This window comes from Puma concolor, chromosome C1 (genome assembly GCF_028749965.1).
Source record: "Puma concolor isolate L17-30 chromosome C1, mPumCon1.1.hap2, whole genome shotgun sequence".
NCBI lineage: Eukaryota > Metazoa > Chordata > Mammalia > Carnivora > Felidae > Puma > Puma concolor.
Genome location: NC_141674.1, coordinates 2,031,900 through 2,058,291, shown reverse-complemented (window position 1 = coordinate 2,058,291; position 26,392 = coordinate 2,031,900). Strand labels below are relative to the sequence as shown.

The 26,392-nt window shown below is 63.9% G+C and overlaps 1 protein-coding gene across 3 annotated transcripts in view; it reads left to right on the top strand.

Moving 5' to 3' along the window:
- MEGF6 (multiple EGF like domains 6) overlaps window positions 1-26,392 on the top strand; it is an 86,404-nt gene that overhangs the window by 7,320 nt on the left and 52,692 nt on the right. For all 3 annotated transcript variants that reach the window (XM_086715460.1, XM_086715458.1, XM_086715457.1), the window contains exons 3-4: window positions 858-967; window positions 10,588-10,692. In XM_086715460.1, the coding sequence (XP_086571586.1) occupies window positions 858-967; window positions 10,588-10,692 (215 nt within the window). The remainder of the gene's footprint in view (window positions 1-857; window positions 968-10,587; window positions 10,693-26,392) is intronic.

The following is a 26,392-nucleotide window of genomic DNA, read 5'->3' as shown; positions in this document are numbered from 1 at the left end:
GAGCTGGTCTCTTTCTGGTTTACTCAACGCCCTCCTATGGGCACTGCCTGTGCCAGGCCCCAGACTGGCCAGACCCGGGTGCCTCCTTCCAGCGTGGACCCCCTCCCAGCTCCTGCTTGGGGCTCTGTCTCTCTCCGCTCAGCCTTTGTGAGAGCTGCCCCCATCCTGAACAGGAACCGGCCTTGGACCCAGGCCGCCCTGTCCCATCTCCTCTGAGGGTCCCTCCCGCCTGCTCCCCTCTGACGGCAGTGCTGTGTGTGACCACAGTCTGGCCCCTCTGCTGTTGTCCACAGCTGTCCTCCCCGTCACCCTGGGTCCTCGGCTCAACCCTCTACCCCGCAGGTGGGGAAGAAGGCCCTCGCAAACCGCGAGCGCTCGGGGTGGTCCTGCTGTCTGGTGTACTGGGAGCCTGGGGTCTGAACTGGCACTATCCAGGGCACAGCCTGCCTAGCCTTGGGCACCTTGGAAGCCACTCTTGGTCCTCGGCTGGACATTTTGAGTCTGACCCCGAAGGCCTCAAACCTGGCCTGGGGCCAGACGTGGGATGCTATGCCCGTCCTGACGCTGGCTTGGAGCTGGGCCCCAGCAGGGGTGGAGAGGGAAGGGGGCAGCAGCCCCACGGGCGGAGCTGGCCGGGGCCATTGGTCCTGGCTCCAGGGCAGCCACGTGTGCCCTGCTGCCCCTCTTCGTGCGGGTGTGGCTCACAGACCTTCCCCCCACCTCGGAGCCTGGACCTGAAGGGAACAGTCGGGGAGCCAGCGTGGGGAGGGGTGGGTGGGTGAGAGCCAAAAGTAGCGGGACGTGCCGCCAGAGCTGTGTCTCCACGGTAAACGTTTCCCTTCTCCCTTCTTTTCTAGAACCATCTACTACACGGGCCACAGGCAGGTGTATGCCATGGAGGCGCAGACCGTGTTCAGGTGCTGCCCCGGGTGGAGCCAGCAGCCCGGTGACCAGGGCTGCCTCTCCCGTGAGTGTCCTCCCCCAGCACTAAATCTGTGCCTCAGAAGAGGCCGCGTCTGAAGGGATCGTCCTCCGGCGGTGGGGGTAGAGACCCTGTCTCTGCACTTGGTGGCACTTCCCACAGCGTGAGAGTTCCCCACTCTGCCCCCCACCCAGGCTGTAAAACAGAATAATAGAAGAGTGAGCTCTGTAGGCTGATGCGGGCGGGGGCCAAGGAAAGAGGGCTGGGGCTGGTGGGGGCTCCGAGCGGAGGGTGGGGGGCTGTCGGCCAGGGCCTGGCATTCGGGGGAGGGGTCTGAGGGCAGCCCCGGGACCACGCGGTGGTGTGTGTGGGCTCAGGAACCTCTTCAGGGCCCTGTCACGGAGCCAGCCCACCGTAGCCACACCCCTGCTCTTGGGTCTTGCGGGCCTGTGTTCCCAGGAGGGCCCGGGGCTGGGCGGTGGCCTCTGTGGACATTCGAGACGGCAGCTCCTGTCCTGCCTCCCGTCCTAGAGCCATGGGCCTCAGACTCCCCAGGTGCCTAGTGGAGGTTTGTCACTGCCTCCCTCAGAGAGAGGGGGTCCTGATCGACGCAGGAGGGACGGGGAGCCCGTGTGTCAGCACACGAGAGCCTCACTGTGATGCCTCTGCTTCTCGAAAGGAAGGGGGGTCACAGCTGTGGAGTCTGGCGGCAGAGGGTATTTGGGAAGCCGTTCCTGGCCTGTGGGTGTGGGCACCGGAGGGTGTGGGGACAGGTGTGTGCGGGGACAGTTGGGCCGGCAGGTGGGTGTGGGCACCGGAGGGTGTGGGGACAGGTGTGTGTGGGGACAGTTGGGCCGGCAGGTGGGTGTGGGCACAGGTGTGTGGGCACAGGCGGGCCAGCAGGTAGGTGTGGGCACAGGAGGGTGTGGGGGCAGGCGGGTGGGCAGTTGGGGTAACTGGGTAAGAGGAGGCCGCATCCCTTCCCAGAGAGGTGGCCTCGGGGGTCTGGCCTCCCCTGAAACAATTCCGTGGTGCCCCCTGATGTGAGGCGAGGGACAGGGCCATGCTGCGGCGGTGGCTGGGGGTCCCGGCTCCCCCCTGCCGGGATGGGAACCAGACTTGGGGGGCCGTGTTCCAGCCTGTCTCTGCCCCTGGGCGCCCCTCCACACACGGGGAACGTGGGAGCCGCTGAATAGGGGCAGAGAGTTTTTACACGAACTCCAGTTGGAGAAGGGGAAGAGAAGGATGGTGGGTGCTGTTTTCTGGGAGAGGAAATGAATAATTCTCCCCAGGAAGGGAGCAGGAGGGAGGAGGCGAGGAAGCAGCTCCACCTCCCTGTGGGCAGGAGAGCCTGGGGGTGGGGGGGGAGGGAAACGCCTGGATGCTGGCCAGCCTCCCCACCTCCCTGTGGGCAGGAGAGCCTGGGGGGACGAGGGGGGGGACGCCTGGATGCTGGCCAGCCCCCCACCCCCGGCGGCGGCCCTTCTCCCCACGCCCTCTGATCGCTCTCTGATCGTGGTGATGTGTGTGTTCCCTGCTTCCGGCTTCTAGGAAAACAAAGGGGTCTGTTGAGCGGGGGGTGCAGACATCAAAGCCAAGGCTCCTGGTTTCCGCTGTGAGGCCGGGGCTCCTCAGACCTGCCAGAGGCGTCCCTACCAACCTGGTGGGTGACGGGGGTGGGCGGAGGAGGTGCGGGTGGGGGTGAGGAGCGTGGCCTTTTACACCTGGGAGGGGACACGGATGTATAGCCACATGGTGGCCCGGGGGTGGGGGGCCCTCTGGGCTTGGCTTCCTGGTTTGGGGGGACTGGCGTGTAGCCTGTCACAGGCAAGGACGGGGGGAGCCCGGGTGCAGGCCGGGGTCTGTACCCCACGTTCCCACAGCCCAGGCTCATCAGCTGGGGTCCCATAACCCTTGGTTTTACCCGTGTCTCAGAGAGACCATCCCAGAGGCAGGGCCAGGGAGCAGCCGCAGGGCCCAAGGGCCGGCCAGACCCTGGGAGGCCCTGTTGGCCTCTCTCCATGGCAGAGACGGGGCCCAAATGCTGGCTTTTCAGGGATGGGAGGCCAATTTCAGCACAGGCGTGCAGGGCCAGCGGCCACCACGGTCTGTCCTGCCCGGTCTGGCTCCACTGGCAGGAGTGGGGATGCGGTAGAGGGGCAGAGCGGCCTTGGCCTTGCAGAGGTGGAGGAGATCGGCTGCGGTCAGGGCTGTGGCGGTGAGGACATTGTGGGGGGGCGGGTCTCGGCCACAGTGCCTGGCCTTGGCGGTCCCGGTTGTCACCAGTCTCCCCGTGTATCCTGAACTGGAGGCTTTGCCTTTCTTGACTGTTTTTTTTTTTTTTTTAATGTTTATTTATTTTTGAGACAGAGAGAGAGAGAGAGAGAGACAGACAGACAGACAGAACACGAGCAGGGGAGGGGCAGAGAGAGACTGAGACAGAATCTGAAGCAGCTCCAGCCTCCGAGCTTTCAGCACAGAGCCCCATGCGGGGCTCGAACTCCCAAACGGTGAGATCATGACCTGAGCTGAAGTCGGATGCTTAGCCGACTGAGCCACCCAGGCGCCCCTCAGTTGTTTTTAAAGGATCATTTTTAGTGCAGGATTTACTTATTTACGTATTTGGGTTTTATCTGTTTATTTGAATGTTCCAGAAAAAGCCCTGTGATCCAGCCTCTCCGGACACCCACTTGTTCCCCGGTGTCTGGGCTGCCGGCATGGGAAGGGGAGGGACTGGGGGGTTCACATGGGGAGGGTCCTGAGCCTGGGACCCTGCCCCCTGTCGCTCAGCTCCCACCGAGCTCTGGGAGGTGAGGCCTGACGGGAGGCTGGTTGCTCGAGGATGCTGACGTGATGGGGTGTGAAGGGGAGCGCAGAGCCAGCTGGGGCTTCGGGGTGGCTTTGGGGTGCAGATGGGCAGGGGAGGCCCGGGGGGTGTGGGGGTGGGAGCATTCAGGGAGCCTGCTGGGGCCCCGAGCAGGAGGAAGTGTAGCGGATGGCGGGGGGCAGCAGAGGAAGGCGGGAGCACATGTGGGAGCACCGCCGTGGCTGGGGAAGGTGGGCTCAGCACAGGGAGTGTGCTTCCTGCTGTGACCTCTCCCGGGCTGAGCAGGTGCCCAGAGCCCCCAGCGCCCGGGAGGCCCTGCCCTGGGGGGTCAGGTGAGTGTCTGCGGGGCTGCCTTTGGCCTCTCCATGGGCTTGCCTGTGGTGGCAGGGCTGGGGCAGGGTCTCTGGGCTCCCGAGTGCGAGCGCTGATGGGGTGCCGGGCCCCACTTGGGAGGGGTGCCCGCTTCCCTGGGGGTCAGGATCCTCTGACCTTGTCCCGTTCCCCTGATGGCTTCCGGCACCTTCCCTCGGTCCCAGTGCAGACTGTCTGTGGCCCAGGGGGAGTGGGAGGTGGTCAGGCTGGGACAGGGCAGGGAGCAGCCCCCGCCCTGCTCCACCAGCCTCGTGCCCTGGAAGTGCAGCTGTGTGCGGGCCGACGTCCGGGCCCCCCGTGTGTTTGTGTGGGATCGAGGAGGGGGCCTAACGCCGTCTGGGAGAATGGCAGGAAGCTTCTAATGGCCGTCATGATTGCTCAGAGACCCACTAAGCGGCATTTGTGACCCGGAGGTGACCGAAAAGGAAAAGTGCTGGCTGGGTGGGGCGCGTTGCCTGGTGACCGGGGGGCCTCCCCGGGTCCACGTGGCTCCCCTCTGCGTGCGTCCCCAGGGCAGCCTGGCGCTGACCCCCTCTGCCGTCGGGGTGCCAGATTCCTGCCCAGCGGCTCTCGCAAGTCCCCGTCTCTCCCAGTCAGGTGCAGATTCTGCCTAGACCCCCTGAGGCCCTGGGTCCTGGCTCCCCCTCATCAAAGGCGGGCCTGAGTGTGAAGGTGGGTGTCTGGCCTGACCCTGACATGCACGCACCTAGGAATGCGGTGCCGAGAATACGTTCTGTGGCTCCCCGATCTCTGTCCGTATAGGGCTGGGCTCCGGCCATCTGAGGAGGCCACAGGATGCAGAGGCAGGGCCCGAGCAGGTGCTGGGAGCCGCACCAGAAGGGGTTCTGCGGTCCTCGCAGTTCTGGTTCCTTTGTTGCACGACTTCTCAGAGCATTTAACATGCTAATGTGCCCTGAGGATTCCTGAGACAGACCGTAGTGTTCCCAACCAATTCTTTCTTTGAAAAGAAAGGAGGAAGACACAACAAAGTCGAAACAATAAGCAGGGTCCTTAAAGCAGGCCCTGGGAAACACCGACGCAGCTGATCCACTGGACAGACGTCTGTGCGGGGCCGACGCGGTGCCCGGCGCTGCTCTCAGGCAGAGGCTCCTGGGGCTGCTGTCCTGGGGCAGGTGGACACGCGGGAAAGCTTGCAAGCAATGCTGTGCGGGCCGGTGAGACGCGCTCTGGAGAACGCGGAGGTGGGGAAGGGACCGCAGGCCGGGTGGGGCAGGGCGGGCCTTGGAACGGCTCAGATTTTCTCCCTGGAGGCCAGAGGTGTCCAGTCTAGGTGCTCGTGGGGGTCCTTCCTTCGTCCGCTGGCTTGTGGCCGCGTCAGCCCCCTCCTGCCTCCTCCCTGCCTGTGTCACCTCCTCTCTCCTAGCAGGGCCTGCCCTGCTCCGAGTGGGCTCGGGCCCTACCTTGGTCACACCCGCAAACACTCTATTTCCAAACGGGGTCGCTTTCTGAGGTCCCGGGGCCCTTGTAAGGACAGGGAGCCAGGGCAGGATCTGAGTGGGGCAGGGACACGGTCTGCTGTGGAGGGCAGAGGCAAAGTCGAGGAGCCACCTCGGGGCTGGCCCTGGGGGATCAGGGAGCATGGTGAGAAGGGGTCGGACACTGGGTGCGTGGACAGTGGGAACTGGGTCTGGAAGCCGTGGCCGTGGCTGGGGGCCCAGGAGCTCGGAGCCCTCCGGACCCCCGTGTGAGCCCAGAGTGCATGGGACAGCCGTGCCCTTGACTCTGAGCAGACCCTCAGAGATGACCGGGTCCTGGGGAGGACACTGTGGAGTGACCACCGGGAGCTTTCTCCACGGGCTTCCCGCCCCATCTTGATCACTCATGCCTTCTTGCTGCCCGGGGGATGCCGGGGGAGCTAGAAAAAAATCTGTGGCCTGTGAGGGCTTTCACATCAGTAGGGGAGGGACTGACATGGTTCGTTGTCACCAGAGCCCAGGATGGGCTGTGGGACTGGCCGGGGGACGGAAGCCCAGGCTGCTGACTGCCTGGCAGGCTGGCCCTATAGCTCTCCCTCCCGGGACGGCCGCCGCCTCCTCTGGGCCCCGCTGGTGGGGGCATTAGGGAAGGAGCAGCCGGGGGGCAGCCGCGAGGCCTGGGGACGGCCGCCCTCTGCTTTCCTGCCTTGCCGCTCACTTTTCCGTTTCCGTTCTGGACGCGTGTCAGCCCGCGCCCAGCGTGGGAATTTGGAGAGCTGGCATCCTGGCCCTCCTGTCCTCCGTGTGGACGTAAGCGCCCACAGGGTCGCTAGGGGTGGGCACGCTGTCCTGCTGTGACCCCCCACCCCCAGGTCTCTCGCACCCGGTCACACGCAGCCCCGCACGGTGCCGTGCCTGGCACATGTTCGCGCTTGTGCACACGCATACCCTGGGCCAGCATGCTGTCCACCCAGGCCAGCTGACCTGCCTCGCGGCCTCACACACGCACCCGTGCATGCGAGTGTGCTCACACTCCCACATGCGTGTGCACACAATCCCGTGCTCACGTGGATGGTCTCACACGTGCTGACACGCTCACCCTGAGACAGGCGCACACACGTGTGCTGTGTGCTCACACACGCACAAATGCGCCTGCACACACGTGCTCGTGCTCACATGCACGCGCATGCACCCGTGCTGCTCACCGGTGTGAGCACTGCACGCCCACGGGGGTATGCTCGCACCCGTACTCGCAGCCCCCGGCACTCACACTGACCGCATGCTCCTCCCCCGGGCCTCCAGCACAGGCCTATGGCGGGCGCGTGCCCGCAGCGGCGCCCGTGGAGTCCCCAGGCCCCAGGGCAGGCACTGGCTCGGTTCTTCCTCCGGAGCTTGGAGCTGGAGTGCCTCCCTCCCCGCCGCGAGGGTCCGGGATGGGCGGAGGTTGGGGTGGGGGCCCGTGGTCCTGGCCTCTAGTCCCCAGCCGGCAGGTTTGGGGACAGACCAGGGACAGAGAGACGGAAGGGGGGGGGTACTCAGGGCCTGTCCTGTCCCCTGGGCTGCCGGGGAAGCGCCTCTCTCCCGCAGCCCCCCTTTGCTGTGAGGTGGGCACTGTGGTTCCCACACCTGGCCGCCCCGCGGCTTTGCTGGATGAGCTGAGGACTGCCCTGAGCCACGGCGCTGATCCACCTGCCCTGCGGGGCGACCCAGGGCCAGTGTCGTCCTCGCTGTCACCCCCTTTGTCTGCGCTCTCAGACAGGGTTGTTCGAACCCCTAAGTGCCTCCCTCGATGGCAGACGGAGGTGCTTTGCGCCGGGTCCAGCCTTGACTCCCCTGGCCTCCAGGGCCGGTTGCTGGAGAAGTGTTGGGGACAGGCGTGTCCTCCTGGGGTTCCACCGTGCTGTGTGTGCCCCACAGTCCTGGGAGACTTTCCTGGGCACCCGGCTGCATCTCACAGACCCTCCCTCCGGCTGGCCTGGCGGGCTTTGGCCACAGGCAGGACGCTGCCGGGTGCTGGTGTCGCTGCTATCCTTGCTAAGGCTGGGAGCTGGGGACCAGCCGTCATCGGATTGATAGGCTGCATTTGGGGTGGCCTATCTGACCTTTCCTTGAGCCTGGCCCACACTGGGAGCCCATGTGGGCGGTTTTATTGAGCCCCCACGTCCACCACGTGTCTCGGTGGGGAGCTGATCCCAGGTTCCAACCTTGGAGCTGCGGCCCAGAGAGCCCCCTTCCAGGCTCCGTCCTGGAGAAGCTGAGGATTCAGCACTGGGCATGCGCGGGGTGCAGGGAGGGGCTGAGGTCGCCTGCAGGTCTGCTCAGGATGTGACCTCAGACCCATCCCATGGACAGGCGTGCCCCTCCTCTGGGGATGCCGTGGGGGAGCTGGCGGAGGGATGGGGCTCCCCTGCTCCTGGCTCAGCCCTCGCTGCGGAGAGAGGACAGAAGCCAGAGGCGTCCGCAGGGGATGTGCGCAGGAGGCCGGCAGCCGGAGTCAGCAGGGTCACAGGCGGGGCACTGAGTCCTGGGTCTGAGTTGGTCGCTCCAGCCCCGGCCTCCTCCAGCTGCAGAATGCACGTAGGGTCTCCGGGCCGCTTCGGCAGAGGGGCCCAGGGAGGGGCTCATTCCCAGCGCTGGCCTGGAGAAGGCCGACGTTCGCCACCCACGGTTGGTGACCTTGGCCGCGTGCTCAGAGCCTGCGGGTGGGTGGCCTGGCAAGACCAGGAGAAACTCGCCAGCCTGGATCACACCTGTCCCGCCTGAGGCCACTCTACTGTCCAGCAGAGGAAGGGAAGAGGAGGGGCCGTGGGCTCGACGGAGGGGCCCTTCTGGGGGCGAGGCCTGGGCCTGCGTGCGGGAACCCAGCCACAGTGGAGGGGCGGGCCCCGCGTGGAGGGGGCGGGGCCGTGTGGAGGGGCGGGGCCGGCGCGGAGGAGGGCGGGGCAGGTGGCCTGGCAGATACTGCGCCCGCTGCACGCATGGGGAGTTCCAGCCAAGCGCACCTGTTTCTTGCCTCCCACCTGGAGAGAAAGTGGCGCTAAGATGCCACGGAAGATGTCCACACGTGCCGCCCTCACCCTGGGGACTGCGCTCCCGGGATCTGCCATCCTGCCGACTGGACGCCCCTCAGGGCCCTGCCAGCCTGAGGATATGGGCAGAGCCTCCCTCTTTCCCCCCAGAGCCAAGGCCTGGTCCGGGGAGGGGCTGGAACGCTCGGTGAACCGTCACCGTCCTCGAACCTCCAGCCCGCACTCTGTGCACCAGAGCAGTGTTCCCCCTTTTCTCCCCAGATCGTGGGCGAGGAGACCGGTTCAGCCCTGGCAGCTGCTGCGGGTAGCGTGTGCGGCTTCAGGCTGAGGCAGTGGTGTGGAGGGGACCCTTGGTCGTGTGAACGTCGCTAAGAATGTTGTATTCGATGTGTGCAAGTCGTGGAGCTTGACAGGACTTTCTGAACCACTGGCTAATATCAGACCGGAGCTTGAACGCCTGTGCACAACACGCAAGCCGCCTGCCTTGCCCGCTAAGGCATCTGGGCTGTGGGGCGGTGTGTGCACGGTGGTTCCTGGGGGGCTTCTCCAGCCGCGCGGGACTCCCCCGGCTCGGCCCTCCCTCTGCCTGCTTGGCCCTCAGAGAACAGAGCCACCCAGCGGCAGCAGACCCGTGGGTGCCGTGGGCCTGGGTCACCTCTGCCTGCCCTGGCATTTCTCACTCTCTCGGGGCAACCGGTTCCTTCCAGGGCCCCTGAGGGTCCTGTGGGCACAGTCCTGGCCCCCCTGACAGCCTGAGGGGGCGTCCCCAAGCCGAGCCTCTGTCGCGACCCCGGACCGTAGTAGGAATTCATAAAATTCATTTAAAAAAATGAGCTAATGTTGGGGCGCCTGGGTGACTCAGTGAGTTAAGCATTCGACTTTGGCTCAGGTCACGATCTCACTGTTTGTGGGTTTTGAGCCCCGGTTCAGGCTCTGCACTAACAGTGTGGATGGAGCTTGCTAGGTATTCTCTCTCTCAAAATAAATAAACCGGGGCACCTGGGTGGCTCAGTCGGTTAAGCGTCCAACTCCGGCTCAGGACATGATCTCTCACTTCGTGGGTTCGAGCCCCACGTCGGGATCTGTGCTGACAGCTCAGAGCCTGGAGCCTGTTTCAGATTCTGTGTCTCCCTCTCTCTCTCTGACCCTCCCCCGTTCATGCTCTGTCTGTCTCTGTCTCAAAAATAAAAATAAACGTTAAAAAAAATTAAAAAAATAAAAAAAATGAACTAACGTGAAGCGTAAAACACATCTGTTCCTTGGAAATCCTGAAGTCGTTTTGCGAGGCATCCGTCCAGCCTTCAGTAACAGCCACGCGTCGGGTTTTCACGTGTTTTGTTTCCAGGTCTCTTACTCCGTCCTTTTTCCTATCTACCTGTTCCTTTCCCACACAGGGAGCCTCCCTCTTCCTTGTGCGGGTGTCAAACATGCTCATTTGAAAGCCAGGCTCTGGCTCCTGTGCTCTGTCTGCCGGGGGGGGGGGGGGGCAGTTCTTCAGTGTTTGCTCGTGCGACCTCTTCCCTCAGCTGCCGGGGTGGGGGGGTCCTTGGGGGGCCTGTCCCCTTGGACAGGGGCGGGTCCTCAGCCAAGCCTGCAGCCTTCCTTTCAGTGGGGGGCTGTTCCCCTGCTGGCCCTGACTCCTTCCTCACCTCCTCAAGAAAGTGGGGGGGGGGGTTGCAGGCTCTGGTGGTGTTGGGCCAGTGCATGACCCAAGACAGAACAGAGCTGGACCCTGATCTGGTGGCAGGGTTGGGACTGCCGGCCCGGGAGACCTCCTCCCCTCTCCCCCTGCCCCCCCCACCAGCCAAGGTTCAAGGGCTCGGGCTTCAAGACATAGTCTGGGCTTTGCTGTCTGTGAGGTGAGGATCTGGGTCCCATCCAGCTCCAGGCCTGGCCTTATGGGGAGACTTCAGGGACCGTCCCCAGGGTCGCTGGTGGCTGGGCTGGGGCTGCCCCTAGGCTGTGGCCCCTTCTCACACACCTTCTCTCCTCTCTCCACAGCCCGGTGCAGCGCTGGCTTCTGTTTTAACGGCGGTCACTGCGCGCCCAGCTCAGTCCAGCTGTGCCGCTGTCCCCGAGGGTTCCAGGGTCCCCGCTGTCAGTACGGTGAGTGGACGGCCGGGCATTCTCTCATCCCCTCACCCTGCTCCCTGCGGCTCATCTGAAGTTGTTGGGAGGAGGGGGGACCCTGAGACCCCCTTCCTCCACCGATGCCTCCACACCCCTTCATCTTAGAGCCTGTCCAGTTGTGGCCTCCCCTGGAGAGATGGGCAGGGACCGGCCGGGCTACTGGGCGGCTGGGAAGCGGCCCGTCCCAGGGTCTGCAAACGGCATTCCTGCCTTGCTGGAGGCTCCAGCGTCCCCAAAGATGGGGGACAGCCAGGGTCCTATCGGAGGCGACTGGTTCAGTAAAACTGGGCACAGCTGTAAAGTGACGTGTCACGAAAACCCAGCCACGCTACACGCTGTTAAATAGCAGAAACTCAACGGAGCGAATTTCAGAGATCGAATTGGCTTTAGGAATCGATTCATGAACCGGGCAGAATCCCATATAACAAGGGGGAGGGGAGCTCCCGGGGGCTACAGAAAGGAAAGGTTTTTAAAGAGAGAGAGAAAGGGCAGGAAAAAGGAGATCGTCAGCCAAGAACCCTGGCTGCAGGCAAGGGGGGCCTCCTAAGGGGAGCGGAATCTGCCGGTTTGCTTCCTTGTGCCAACCAGGGTTCCCGCGATGACCCCCCCCCCCCCCGGGGCTTTGAGCTGCAGTCAGGTTGTGTCTTGGGTCGTACACTACGTGGTGCCATTTTGGGGGCTGCGGTTTTCCTTTTAACAACGTGCCGTCGGGGTGCTGGGAGGGGGGTTGGGCCTTGGAGCAGACGTGCGGGTGACGGGGTTTCTGTAAGGAAAGTGAGTACAAGTGCGTGAAAACGCGTCACAGGAACCCCCGCAGACATTCATCCTAATCTCTCTGCGACGGATCAGCGAGAGCTCCCCTCTCCGGGGTTTCCTGCTCGGTCCGGGGTGCCTTCATCGAACGTGTAGCTTTCCGGGTCCTGTCGCCACGGGGCGCAGAGCCACGGCCGCCGGGGGAAGTGAAATACTCCCGACGGCTTCCGGTGCTTTGAACTTGCTCCTGGTGAGCGGCTGGGGGCTTCTTTCAGGGCGTTCGTCCTGCACCATGCTTCAATGCTTCGGATGCCCAGCAGGCAGCCAGGGGGAGGGTGGGCATCAGGAAATTGTAGGGAGCAGGAGGCTCTCTGTTTATAGAGGAGACCCAGCCCTCTCTCTGGTCCCTGCATGTTCACGTGTGGTGGCCCCCCTGCTGTCCCCAGCATGGGCTGAGGGTAGGGGTCCTGGGGAGACAGGTGCCGGTAGCTGAGGGTGCTGACCATTGCACAAGCTGGCGGGTTGGTGGCTTTTCTGATAGCCTCTGTTAGCTGGAAGGTTCTCTGCTCAGCCAGCTCCTCAGTCCCGCTGCTTCATGGGCTCTGTGTGCTGGGAGGACTGATGCCTGGGCCAGGGAGTGAGGCCCGCTGTCTCTCAAGCCCTCTGGGTGCTGGGGGGCCTGCCCTGCGCCCTCTAGGACCCTGAGCCCCTCCGTGGGCTGTGATCCCCCGCCCCAGGCAGGCTGGAGAAAGAGACACATCTTGGTCCTGGGGTGAGCTGGCTTTGGGGCCGTTGCTGGGTCAGGGACGTGATTTACCAAGTCGGCAGCACGGATGCTCTGTGGTCCCTGCCGCGGGGGGAGGGCAGTGAGGGGATGCTGGAGTGTGGCCTGTCTTTGGTCACGTCCTCCAGGAAGCAGCTGGGGACACCTGCCCTGACCCCCTCAGGGCCGGCCTTCCTCCCATGCCCTGCTTCCTGTCAGCCATCAGCCACCCCCGCTCCTGGCCTGACTCTGTCCAGGTGGCCAGCTCCGAGTCTCGAGGGCTGGTGCTGTCTCTGATGAGCAGCCTCCCCCACCCAGAGACCCAGACACTTGGCCTCACGGGGCCAGGGGTGGGGGGCATGAGGCCTGCAGAGGCAGAATGGGGAGGGAGCATCGAGTGGGGGGAGCTCAGCGTCAGCAAGTGACCCTGTGTCCATGGGAGGGGACCTGTCTGGCCAGGACACCTGCTCGGTGGGCTCAGATCCACACACGGGGTCTTAGGGAGGGGGGAGCCGTGCTCACATGCCTTGTCCTCTAGCTTCCGGGCCTGGGCTCTAGGCTTGGCTTTGCCTCCAGAGCAGCCCCCACTCCCTGCGTTCACATCAGGGGGCCTCTCTGGGCCTGGAGACTTGCGCCGTCTCACCGAACCCTCAGTTTATCCACTTGGTGGAAGAGGAAACCGGGATCAGGGAGGCCACGTAGCTGGTCACGTCCCAGCAGAGCTGGGGCAATGGGTGCTTGGAACCTTCCACCGTCTTCCCGCACCAGGCTTCAGTGGGGCCCCATCAAGACCTGCTTTGGAGAGAGGGGGCAGATCTCCAAGTCCCCACCCAGCCGTGTACACCCTGTGACCAGCCTGAGTCCTCCGGGGTAGGTCGGCTTTCCGGGAGTGGCTGGTCAGGGGTGGGACAGATGTGGCCTTCAGGAAGCAGCAGGTCCAGCTGGAGGGCAGCTGCTGGGCTGCCTCATGAGGCGCCGTCTCCTGGAAGAGAGGCTGGGTGTGCAGAGCCAGCTATGCAGGGCTGGGTGAGGGCTGGGTGTGAGGGCGTGCAGGCTGGGTGTGCAAGGCTTGGTGTGCAGGCTGGGTGTGGTGCAGGGCTGGGGGTGTAGTGCTGGGTGTGCACAGGTGTGCAGGGCTGGGCGTGCAAGGCTGGGTGTGCACAGTGGGTGTATAGGGCTGGGTGTGTAAAGCTGGGTATGCATAGATGGGTGTGTACGGCTGGGTGCGCACAGGTGGGTGCGTAGGGCTGGGTGTGCAAGGCTGGGTGTGCACGGTGGGTGTGCAGGGCCAGGTGGAAGGGCTGGGCCGCCTGCAGGGACAGCCCTTGTCTGTGCTGCTGCCCAAACGTCCACCAGCACCACCTTCCAGTCTCTCCTCCGTCCGGATGAGGCAGACCTGAGCCTCAGCACAGTTGGCAATATTTAACCAACCCCCCAGTTATAATTGCTTCCAGTTTTGAAAATAAAAGCCATATTTTTTCTGGTTCCCCCAAATTCTTTCGTTTGAACAAAAGAGGGGGGAGGAAAGGACCCAGATGTGTGAATGGTGGAGCGTGGAGGGGGCGGGGCCCTAGGAAGAGCCCTCCCCCGCCTGCCCCCTCTCCCTGGGGCTGGGGGCCTCGGGGCCCCCGGTGGCTTAGCCCCTTTGTTCCACCTCCACCCGCCCCCATCCCCCCTCCAGAAGGCGGAAGGCTTTCTGCAGGAGCCAGGGGACACAAAGGGGGCCTGTGCGGGCAGAGCCCGGGGTGTGGGGCGGGGTGTGGGGGGCTGGGCCCTGGGCACCCGCAGCAGAGCCCCCACCCCACCTGGCCCAGGCCCTCTGCCGCCAGGGCCAGCTTCGTGTCCCGTAGGTGGGCCAGTGTGACCGCGCACAGCATCCTGGACCCCAGTCACTCCTTCTGTTGGGTGGGGATCAAATGGTGTTTCGTGCAAGTCCCAGGCGCCAGCGCAGGTGAGGCTCAGGGTGTCCCGGTGGAAGAGGCTTGTGGTGGGGGCGGTGCTCTCTCCCCCCAGAGGCCCGGTCTGCTGGGCGTGAGGGCCTGAGGGTAGATGACCGGCTGGCTGGGGACTGTCCCTTGTTCCTGTGGTAACTGTATGCACAGCGTGCCTGAGCTTCCGGACGGTGCTGCTCACACGTGGGCCCTCTGGTAGGGACACCCCCCAGGACTGGGGGCCTCCCCGCCCTGGGGGTGAGCTGCATGTCAGCAGAGCAGGGCCAGTAGCTGTCCCTTGTTGGGCTCCGGGGGCCCTGCAGATCCACCAGGAATGTTCTCACCAGCAGAAAACACGGCTTTGTCCCACCCCTACACCCGGCTCACAAGCGCGTGCTCCTGAGTGAGCCAGTACCTGCCGGTGACGCGAGTGCTTCCTGGCCCCGGGCATGAGGCCTTAAGGAAAAAACAGGCAAGAAACACATACATTTAGGGACACAGCTTGCTTTTGCACTGGGCGTCGTGACCGAGCCGCTGGTCATTTCTTGTGACTCGATCCCACTTGACTTCTTGGGTAAGAAGCAGACTGAGAACTCAGGCCTGGGTTATCTCTAGGTACCTTCTGGGTCCAAGAAGCTTTGGCTTTTGTTCCCTTCTGGGCCTCAGTTTCCTCACCTGTAAAATGGGTGGGTTGGGCAGGTCTCTGAGGCAGTTCTGGGACTCTGGCTCTCGGGTCCAGCTGAGCGATCAGGGCATCAGCACCGAGGCCCAACAGAGCACAGCCCGGAGCGCTTCCTGGAGGAAGAGGGCCTGTGGGCTGGGGAAGGTTTGGGGAGGTACAGGTGGTTCAGGGTGGGCTTTCCAGGTGGAAGATAGGCTGGAGCAGAGCCGCAGAGAGGAGACAGTGAGCCAGCTTGGCCTGGAGGGCCTGGGCGGGGGCCGCAGTAGGGTCAGCCTGGAACCCCCAGGGCCCTTAGCCTCCCTCTCTGAGCTGGTGGAAGACCTGCTTCCTGGGGCCGCCTGGCAGGTGCCCCTGGGGACCCAGTGTGATCTGTTGCTCTGCCCCCACGCCAACCGAGCAGGGAGAGAAGTCAGCGGTCCTGCCTGGAGCCTCTGCGCCCTGACAGTCTGCCTTCTGAGCAGGAAGCCAGCGGATGGGAGACCCCGGAGGCGGCTGTGCAGGGAAACAGAGCTGCCGAGGGTGTGGGGGCAGGAGGCAGGCCTCAAGGGCGACTCTGTTTCTAAATTGGGATGACTGATCAATGGGGAGGAAGCAGGCCCTCCCAGGCCACCCTTCCATGCTGCCCACTGTGTCTGAGGGTGGGAGACTGACCCCCAGCCCGAGGTCCAGACACCATCAAGGGCTGCTCCTGGCCAACCGCTGTGACCAGCTCATCGAGGGGCCAGCGCTGCCCGCCTCGGAGGGGCTGGGGCCCTGGGTCAGGGTTGTCTTGTTTTGGAGGGCATGGCCCGCAGAGGCCAGGATCCAGGACCTCTGTGGTCCTGCCACCTGCCACGGGGTTGCTGTCCTGAGGCCAGCAGCCACAGTGGCCCTACACTGGCCCGATTCCCTTGGAGGCAGCTCAGCCACTGTCCTGTGGGCGTGGCCTCGGGTTAACCTGTCCTGACCTGCCTCTGACCTTGGTCCTGGGCCACGGTTGCGGGTTCCCTGCGCCGTTCCCTGCACCAGCCGTGTGGGGTGGCAGGGCCATTTGAGTCGTGCTGGCTGTCAGCGTGAGGTTGCTTTCTGAGCCCAGGAGTTGGGGGGCGTCCCCTGTGAGCACCTGGCACCTTTCGCCTAAGCCGGGGACACACCTTGGCTTCCCTGGGAGGCTGCCCTCAGGCTCTAGCCTTTGAGGAGTTGGGTCCAGTTTCTGGGTCATGAGAAAACCCAGGCATGTGGGGGCCTGCCATGCGTGGCTCTCCTCCGGCTGCGGGCGGCCCGCTCTGCCCTGCTTTCCCCCCCGGGTGGGCGGACTGGCCGTGGGCTTTGTCTTCTCCATGCACACCTGCTTTAGCTGCACCAAGCCCCTCCCTCAAAGACAGTTCCCGAAATTTCCAGAGCCCCAGTTCCCTGCAGGAGGTGGCCCTGGGCGTCTGCCCAGTGACTCTTGCTTCCTGGCACTGGGTGTGTGTGTGTGGGGGGGGGAGCCCTGCAGCCCCTGGGAGGGGAGGCCTGCTGGCTCAAATGCAGGGGTGGGTAGTGGCTTCGACTCTGCCCTCTGGCCTCGGTCCCGCTGCCCTTGACAGTCGGCTGGGCCCCATGGGTGGTCACTGCGGGTCCATCCCGCACTCGGGCCGGGCCGCATCCCTGCAGGGCCGTGTGTCTGCTCCGGGACAGTGGAGACCAACCACGCGCAGAATCGAACAGGTCTTTCAAAGGGGCTGACTCTGGAAGGAAGGGGTGTTCGTGTTCATACAGTGAATCACTTAACTACCAGGTTGCCCCCCCCCCGCCCGCCCTGCTCCAGCCAACCACAAAGGCGCCTCTGTCTTTTGGGATGACTGAGGCCTCCAAGCAGGCCTCGTGCCCAGTGGGGCTGTGGGCCCCTCCCAGGGCTGACTTCAGAGTCGGGTGGTCTTATGGTATAATTATAGCCGAGAGCCACGGGGCAACCCTCCTGGGGGTGGGCCGAGAGCTCGCCCCGGCTGTGCATTTGCTGAGTGGGCATCTCGATGGCCCCCGCCCACGTGGGGCCTACCGTCCAGGCAGGGTCGAGGCTCAGATTAGAGGACACGGCCTCCGCGCCTCCCCTCCCCGTGCTGCCCCAGGCTACAAGCCCTGCCTCATCCCCATGGGTGGTCTCCTGAAAGGACCCTGTGAACCTGCCCTTCACCCGCCTCGGCCACGCTGCCCTGGCCCTCCCTCCCCAGGGTTGGCCCAGACTTTTCCGTGGACTGCTCTTCCCTTACAAGAGCGGTCCTGGCGCGTACCCTGCGTGGGCTGGATGCTCGTCCCGTTTTACAGATGGGGACACTGAGCCCTGTCACTTCCTGAGTTGTTGGGGTCAGCGGTGACTCAGTGTAAACAGCCTCTTGCACCCACCAGGGCAGGACCGGATGCTCCTGGGGGCCCCCCACTGACTGGGGTTGAGGGACCCTGGGTGGTGTCTGGGGGTCTGTGCAGTACGGGTACCCCATGTGGGTCCCCAGACTGTCGTCACCTTGGGATTGACAGACTCTACTGCAGGAACTCCCTCCTGCATGTTTGGGGCCAAGGGGCCTCTCCCGGGCCTCCAGAAACTTTTCCCAGGGGGTCCGCTGGACTGTAGAGCCTGGCAGCTGCCCACTGGCCAGGAAGCAGCAGTGCCCGATGGTACGGCACCCAGCTGGCCAGGGTTGATGGCTTGGCGCTTTCTATCTGGACAGAGGAAGGGCTGGGCCGAGCTGAACCGGGCAGGCTGCTGTCCCCCGGCCCTCAGGGACCCTGCTCCGTACAGAGGCTGCCCCTTGCCCTCCTGCACCGTTGGGTCCTTCAGACTGTCGCTGCCTCGGGCCTTCTCTGCCAGTAGAAGGGAGCAGAGCTGGGGAGGCCTCCGTGGTGGGCTCAGGCGGGTGCCCACTCCAGGAGGGGCGGAAAGATGGGCTTTCAGGTCGGGACAGTTAGCTGGAGGGGGCCGGGGATGCTAGTGCGAGATGGGGGGTGGTCCTTGCATTTGGGGAGCTCTCAGGCTGGACACGGGAGAGAACGTCTCCGCACAGGTGAGGATGGGCACCTGTGAAAGGAACTTGCGTAGGAGGCCATGGGGGTCCTCCCTCCACCCCCCCGTGAGGACCCCCCATGCAGGAAGGGGCACCTCCCGAGTGAGCTCCCCGCCGTGCTGGGCCCCTTCTCGCTGCCCCAGAAATCTGCCCCTGTGGGGGCTTCTGTGGCTCGGCAGAGGCTTTGGGGTTTGAATTCCTGCAGAGTTCCTGCCTCGTGCAGCCCTGCGCTCAGGAGCCCTTTCTGGGCCTGGTGCTGCCTCCTTACCGGTTGTGCCCCTCGGCCGCCACGTCCCTGTCTGCAATCCCAGCAGTGCCCCGAGACTGTGGGGGGAGGGCCTGGGCTGTGAGCACAGCAGGTCCGGGTGGGCCCGGACCCCCGGCTATTTTCAGGGCTCTTGGAGAGCGCCTCAGCCTCCTGTCTACCCCATCCCCCCAGGCGCTGGCCGCCCACCTGCCAAGCGCTGGCCTCCCAGCGCTGTTCCGGGGGCAAATTCCAGGAAATGTGCTGATTGCTCGTTTTCAGGATTCCTGGGGCTCGTGCCTGCCTCCCCATCTCGGCAGGATAATTAACGAGGGGTCTGCAAGCAGGGAGCTGGCCTCGGCATCCCGGAATCTGCTCTCGGGTCTTGGCGGCTCCAGGCATTCCAGAGCAGGGCCTGGCCCTCTGTGCCCGGGTCGAAGTGGGGCCTGGGCAGCATCGCGCAGAGCCAGGCCAGCTGACAACAGGGCAGCTACCGCAGGAGGAGGGGGTGGTGGCCAAGGGTGCCGACGTCCTGCCAGACCGGCCTCCGGCCAGCACCGGCTGCACGGGAGCCCCTGCCCCGGTCAGTCTCTCTGGCCAGCATCTCCGCTGGGAGCCCCGGGTACCGGGGAGGTCACCCGCCATTTGGGGCCAGGGCGAGATGAACCTGTGCATTAGCCTTCCGTTGTGGGGCCCTCTACAGCCAGCCCCGCACTCAGAGGTCTCTGGAGGGAGGAGGCCGCATCCCCACCGAGCCCCGTGCTGCTGCCCGTCCTGCTGTGGGCTGGGTTTCTGCAGAGCCAGTCTCGAGGCCAGTCCGGAGCAGGACGGAGTGCAGGCGCCCCACGCGTCCGTCCGTGCTCTCCCCAGTGGATGCGGCCGCCTTGACTTGGGGACTCTCGACCCCGAGCAAACTACGGTACGTGTGGGTGGGTGCGGGCCTGTGAGCCCCTGGGGCAGAGAAGCCCGGCGGACCTGTGGCCACTTGGTTTCACTGGGAATTTGGGAAGATTCTTGGACACTGCACACCCGGGTGCTTAGCCCCAGCTCCCAGCTGGGGATTATGTCCCGGACTCGGTGGCCCCACAGACAGAAGGGGCGTGACACCCGGCAGAGTACCCCTGCCTTCACTCTTGCAGCCCCCTGGGGCAGCCCAACCCCCCCCCCCCCCGCATGGCCCTGGCTGTCAGACGGGCTGGCTCTGCACTCCTCCTTCCCTTCCCAAGGCCTGGCAGGGCCTTTTCTGCTCAGGGGAAAGGAAGGGCGAGTTTTGGCAAACCTGTGACACGACTTGTTTGTCAGGAAAGGCGAGCTCACACCTTGTCCTGCAAGCATCACCCTCCTAGCCAGGTGGGCGCGGCCACACGTCCCCATTTGCGCCGCGGCTGCGTCCTGGCGGGCACGCGGGGCGGACGGCTCTGCCCGATGCTGGCTGGGTTTGGGCGCCTGTCGCAAGCTAGGCAAGACAGCCTCTGGAGAAGGGCCAGCGGTTTGTGTGAGCACTGAGGCCGCGGGGCCTTTCTGCTCTCCCTGGGGACTCGGGATCCAGTACCGGGGACCCAGATTCGCCCTGGAAGTCAGAGTGGCCGGGCTGGGAGCTCAGGTCTCCTGAGCGCCTCCTTCAGGGCCGTGGGCACAGGCCGGTGGGCCCAGCCCCAGAATTCTGGCTCCCTGTCCTGGTTTCCCTCACCTGCTGGGGACCGCCATCACTTTAGGGTCTCTGTGCCTGTGCCCAGTGCTGGCCTGTTCACCCCCAGCCCTCTCTGGCTGGATTTGCCCCCCTCCGGGGCTGTCTTTCGGACTGAGGGTGGGGCAGGCTGGGACATGGATTCAGGCTGGCTCTGGGCTGCATCCAGGACAGATCACCACCTCCCCGGAGCTGCTGCCTTCCGGGGCGGGCATTTCTGGCCACTCCCAGGTGGATGAGGACCCCCTAGAAAGGTGGGAGGTGGTCCTGGGGAGGAGGTGGCCGGGATGGGGTGGCTGGTCCTGGCACAGTCCTTGGCACTGGGCACCAGACCCATGCAAGGACCTCTCCCTCCAGCCCCCAGGGGGAGAACTCGTCCACTGGTGGGCACGTCTGGAACTCACACAGCCTGTCCCTAATTTGAGCTGCATACGAGGTCACCGCCCTCGGGACGGCCCTGCAGAGGCTATGGGACTAGGGAGCCGGGACGTGATACTCTGCTGGGTGCTCACACTGCTCTGTGAGTCCTCTGACGTCGACACAGCCCCCACCTCACTTTGTAGGTGGGGACACTGAGGTTCCCGAGGGGTGGTGTTCAGAGGCAGTGACTGTCTCCCTGTCTGTCCTTCCTCGGGGTCACTGGGTGCAGGGCTGAGCTGGGCAGTCTGTTCGTTGCTTGGCTGAGCTGTGGTGCCAGGCGTGGACACGGGATGGGTGCAGGCCATGCCTGCTGCTCTGCCCACAGCCTCCCGGGCCCTCCCATCTCCTGTGCCCTGCGTTCTGGTCTGAGGGGGAAGGTGCCAAGGTTTCTGGCCCTTGCGTGTGTGGGACTGGGAGATGCCCCACCTTGGCCCAGCTGGCCCCGGATGCACCTGCTGGGCCCGGAGCTGTCACAAAGAGCCTGGCGAGTCCACCTGGGAAGCCTCAGGAGATCATGCAAGGAGGGTCTTGGGCAGTGTGGCCCCCGTGGCTTGGGGGCCCAGGCTGGCTACCTCCGCTAGCCCTTGGAGGCCACAGACACTGCTCCCCGCGGGCGTGGGCAGAGCACAGGTGGACGGCATCAGGGTGACGGGGCCCAGCCTGGGCGGGACTATCTTTGGGAGCCTTGTGAGCGCCTGCTCATCCTGCAGCGAACATGGTTTCATTTCCTGTTTCCCAGCCGCAGCCAGGCTGGGGCACTGGGGGTGGCCCGGGTGGGGCTGCAGAAGGCACCTGCCCTGCTCCCGGCGGTGAGTGTGGACGAGCCGAACCTGCCCGTTTCCGAGGCCAGGCTCCAGGAAGGGGCAGTCAGGCCCTCAGCGTGGGGCAGCTGCCTGGGCCCGCCTGGCTGTCCCAGAGCAGGAGTGTCTCCCCGGGCGGGTGGGGACTTGGATCTCCTCAGAGGCTTTGGGATGGTGCTTGTGCTGGGAGGCCGCCCTGACCTGCGAACCCAGGGATCGGAGGCAGCCGGACACTGGCCCCAGCCCCTCCTTTCACAGGTTGGACTGTGTTCCGAAGCATGTGTGGCTGTGGCACCTCCCTGTGTGTTCTGGAGGGCGGTCGCCAGGCTGAGGCCCTGCTGGGCTTTCTGTGGGCTGTGTGAATGAATGAATGAATGCATGAATGAATGAATGAACGAATGAACAAATGAGCGAATGAACAAATGAGTGAATGAACGAATGAGTGAATGAACGAATGACTGAATGATATGGGTGATCTGGCTCTGTGGGCTATGCGAATGAATGAATGAATGAACGAATGTATAAACGAACAGATGAATGAATGAACGAATGACTGAATGATATGGGTGATCTGGCTCTCTGTGGGCTGTGTGAATGAATGAATGAATGAACAAACAAACGAATGAATGAACAAATGAACGGACGAATGAACGAATGAATGAATGATATGGGTGATCTGGCTCTCTGTGGGCTGTGTGAATGAATGAACGAACAAACGAATGAATGAACAAATGAATGAATGAATGATGGTGATCTGGCTCTCTGTGGGCTGTGTGAATGAATGAATGAATGAACAAACGAATGAATGAATGAACAAATGAACGGACGAATGAATGAATGAACGAATGAATGAATGATGTGGGTGATCTGGCTCTCTGTGGGGTGTGTGAATGAATGAATGAACAAATGAATGAATGAATGAATGATATGGGTGATCTGGCTCTCTGTGGGCTGTGTGAATGAATGAATGAACAAATGAATGAATGAATGAATGATATGGGTGATCTGGCTCTCTGTGGGCTGTGTGAATGAATGAATGAATGAATGAACGAATGAGTGATACGGGTGATTTGTAGCCAGGCCCACCTACAAACCTTCCGGCAACCTGTTCCTTTCCTTGGGATGTGCTGGGGTGGGCAGCTCTCCGGGAGCCTGGAAGGTGGTGGGGGCCCTGAGGGGTGGTGGGTGGGGTGGGGTTCTTGCCAGGAAGACGTTACCTTGGGGGCCCCGGCGCCCAGGTCTGGTGGGACTTGAGGCCAGGCAGCTGGCCCTGTGCACCCAGCGGTGTGCCCCCGGGCTTCACCCCACGCGAGGCAGATGTCCACAGAAGGCCAGGTCGTGTCCCAAACCATCGTCCATGCTGACCTCTGCCCTCAGTGGGCACTGGGCTCTGCGGGTGGGGTGGGCAAGGCCCAGAGGCTGGCTGGGGGGTGACCCTTGCAAATGGGTCCCTCAGCCCCGGGCCAGCCAGCGGTGCCCCCGGGGCCGCCCAGCCCTGCCACCCTTTCCAGAGTGTGGCTCGGGCAGCGGGAAGGCACAGAGAGGGTTAGGGCCACAGACCCCTTCCGGGCGGGGTCTCCTGCCCCCGCCTTTCCCGGCCTGGGTGGTCAGGGTGGGGCACTGGCGCCCCCTGGTGGCGACGAGAAGCCAGAGCACGTGCACCAGGCTGCCTCGGAACTCATTTCCTCAGCTGCTTCTGAGCCAGCCCAGCCCCGTGACGCGTGGTGTCACCCGGTGTCACCTCTGGCAGCTGCTGAGGCCTGAGGGATACCGTGGGAAGAAGAAGATGAGACCCAGACCGGTCCTGGGCAAGAAAGGGGAGGGACGGCCTGGGAGCCCCAGGGAAAGGGGGCTCGCGTCCTGGGGGCAGATAATAGGAGACACGGGAATGATTTCTGATTTCAGGAGTGGCAGGTGTGAGGGTCGAGCCAGGAGGAGGGATGTAAGTGTCTGGGGGCTGCATTGGTGGGGATGGCGGGGGCTCTGAGGGCTTAAGTACATGCCCCAGACATGAGTGTGAAGGCCTGGCTGGTCCAGGTGGGGGACACGGCCAGCACAGGGCCCAGCCAGGCAGGGGCCGGGCCCCAGGGGTTTGTTTCCGCCGGGACTGCTGAGGGCTCTAAGTCGGGGGTGGGGGTGGAGGGGCAGACTTGTGCTTCAGGGACCACCCGAGGCTCCAAGGCCAGAAGCCCGGGTAGCCGTGGTGGCTCATGCTGGGACGGCCAGTGTCCAGAGGGACATCAGGCCAGGGCAGAGAGGCGGGGCTGGCAGGGAGGGGAGAGGAGGCCGCCGGTGGGTACAGGCCAGGGGCGGGTGCTGCTAGCCTGGGGCTCCGTGTGCAGTGTGAGGGCAAGAGGTGTCTCCCGGGATCTGGTCTGAGAGGTGGGGGGCATAGCGGCCCCTTTCCCGCAACTGCAAAGACCGGGGCGGGTGCAGGCTGGCGGGCACTTGGAGCCTCTGTGCCGGGAGCCGCAGGTATGGCCGGGAGGTGCCCCCGGGCCCTGGGGGTGGGGCGTGGACACTGCAGGGCCCGAGGCTCCAGACACCGAGGTGGCAGCACCATCCTTTCCCGTGTGTGTTCCTATCTGTGGGTTGGGCCTTTGAGGGCCTCTTGGATTCTAAGCCCCGAGCCCCAGCCTCATCCCCTCTGCAGGCATCCAGGGACCCAGAGGAGGGCTCTTTTTGGAAAACTGAGCATTTGCACCCAAATCCCAAGTGAGATAATCATCACCTTTAATCTTCCAGGAAACCCTCTTCCAACGAATGTTTGTTGGCTTTCCCTGTGTACCAGGCGCTGCTGGGGGCAGTCCCGGGGGGTGGGGTGCAGGGTGCGGGCGTGCAGTCACCAGAGGACCTGGTCCCGGGTGAGCAGCCACTCTGTGGGTTGGTTCTGTGCTCCTCTGCACTAACTTCGTCCATCTGTCTGTCCGCCTGTTGGATCCCATAGCTTTGGGGTGCCTGCCGGGACCAAGCACTGGGCTCAACGCTGGGCCTGTAGGGACTCGCCCTCAAGGTCTCCGGTGACCTCCAGAGAGACAGTCGTGAAGCTCGGGGGAGATGAGTATCTGCTGAGGGTGTGGGCAGGTAGGACAGCCGCTTGCGGAGGCGCGGGTGACATATGTGTGTGTCTAGGGGCCCAGGCTGTGCAGAGGGCTGAGCTGGCCCGCAGAGTGGGCGGCCCCCAGGGAAGTGACCCTCGTGTGGGCTAAGAAGGAGCGTAGATGGAGGCCGGCGGTGCAGAGGTCCGCAGTGGGCAGCGGGATGCTTCTCTGGGGAAGCTTGTGGGGAGCGGCCTGCTCGCCCGGGGGGGTAAGTCCTGAAAGGGGCCCCCTCCTCCCCTCTGCTGTAGCGGCCGCTGCTGCCCTGGATGGATGGGGTGGGCCTGGCCGGGGGGGGGGGCTCCTGGGGTCTCACACCAGGGAGGTGTGAGGGGCATCCAGGCGTGGAGCAGGGTGTCAGAGCCCAGCTTCGTGCGTTGGGGGTGGGGGGGAGGCTGGGCTCCCAGCGAGGCCTCGAACTCTGCTTCGGGAAAGAATGGAGACGTGCAGGGCCCCCTCCCGCCCCCCCCCCCCCCCCCGATCCTTCCTGATCTTGGCCTAGAAACTGAGCGAGATGCAGAGAGGGTGTCACATCCTGTTGTCCAGACCAGAGGGTGGACGCCTTGTGGCGGGGCCGCCAGGGCCTCTGGGTTGTGCCGCTCGGGTCTCAACCATGCAGGGGATTAGATTGGCTGTGGGTGGACTGGATGTGAGTCCGGAAGTCCAGGTTCTTGGGACACAGAGAGACATGTGCACTCACACGTGCACAGTGCAGACACACATGCACACACGTGTGCACAATACAGGCACGCACACACAATGCACACGCGCACACACACAGAAGAGTGTGCATGGCTCGGCCCACACCAGCCCTTCCTAAGCGTCGCTCCTGCTGTGGGTGTGGCTGGAGCCCCCAAAGCAGTGAGCTGTTTCGGGAAGGCGCTGCGGGGGAGGGGGGGGCAGAGTGGAGACCTGGACATTGGGGGAACCGAGGAATGTTCTTGGCTCCCTTCTGGGCCTTTTACATTTTGTCTTGTTTTCTGGGAAACAAATGGAAAAAAAAAAAAAGCCCCATTCCCACATATTTGAAGGCTGATTTGTATAAACAGACCAAACCCGATAAGTTTCAGAATAAACAGAGAAACTCTGTCTGAAGTCGGGAAAGGCAGTCCCGTGTCCTGGGCTGATGGCAGGAGGTGATGGAGCCCTTCTGGTCCAGCCGCTGGTGGACCTGCTTCCTGAACTGTGCCTGCTGGGGGGCCCACTGGGGGGCCCGCTGGGGAGCCTTCAGGGCCCCTCGTTGCCAACTCTGCCTGGACCTGCACCCCATGTCACACCTCCAGGCCCCTCTGGGACTGGCAGCCGAGTGCGATCAGCCCTGTGCCTCGACGGGGCCAGGCCCCCAGAGCTCCACTTGGAGCTCGAATTTCCTTGTTCTGCCACCTTCGCGGCTGGAGCCGGTGGCAGCCTCTGCCTGGTGGGACTGTGCCCACCTCCCCATCCGAAGGCGGTCTCCTGCCGGGTGGGCCTCTTCCTCCACGACCCCTCTGCTTTGCAGAGACAGGGTGTATTCAGCAGATGCTTCTGAGAACTTGCCGCCTCACCTGATCCCGGGCCACCTCTGTGCCTGGCCCCAGGGACACGGGGACCGAGAGCTGGCCCCTGGAATCCTCTGGGAGAGGCCCCAAAGAGGGAGAATGCAGCACCCCACTCCTGACCTGTCCCTACAACCTTCTTCCAGAGGGGACTGCCAGGTGACCCTGGAAATTCAGAGCGGGTGAGGCCTGTCCGACCATTTCTAGGCGACCCACTCTTGGTTTCCCTGGTTGCCCTGGAAACCACAGACGGGGAGGGTGTTGATGGGACCCCCTTCCCCCCAGCCTCTCTGGCCCTGGGAAGGACTCCCTTGAACCTGGAGCTTTCCCTGGCCGCCCAGGCTGTCCTCTTGGAAAACCACGTGAACAGCTGAGCATCCTTAAACACCGATCGCTGAGTGAAGGAAGCGTGTCCAAAAAGGCCCCACGGTGTATGATTCCAGCTGGAGTGCTGACTGGAAAAGGCACAGCCAGGGAGACAGCGCAGAGATCGGTGGTTGCCGGGGCTCGGGGGTGGGGGGGACAGGTGGGCAGGTGGGGAGCCGGGAGATGTTTAGGGCAGTGAAGCTACTTAATGTGACACTGTCATGGTGCACACACGGCGGCACACATTCGTCAGACCCCCGGAATGCCCAACACCGAGAGCGGCCCTCGCGTAAGCCGTGGGCTTAGTTACAGATGCTTCGTCAGTCCCGCCCACGTGGGGGTGAATGTGCCGCGAAGGCAGGCAGTTGGTAACGGGG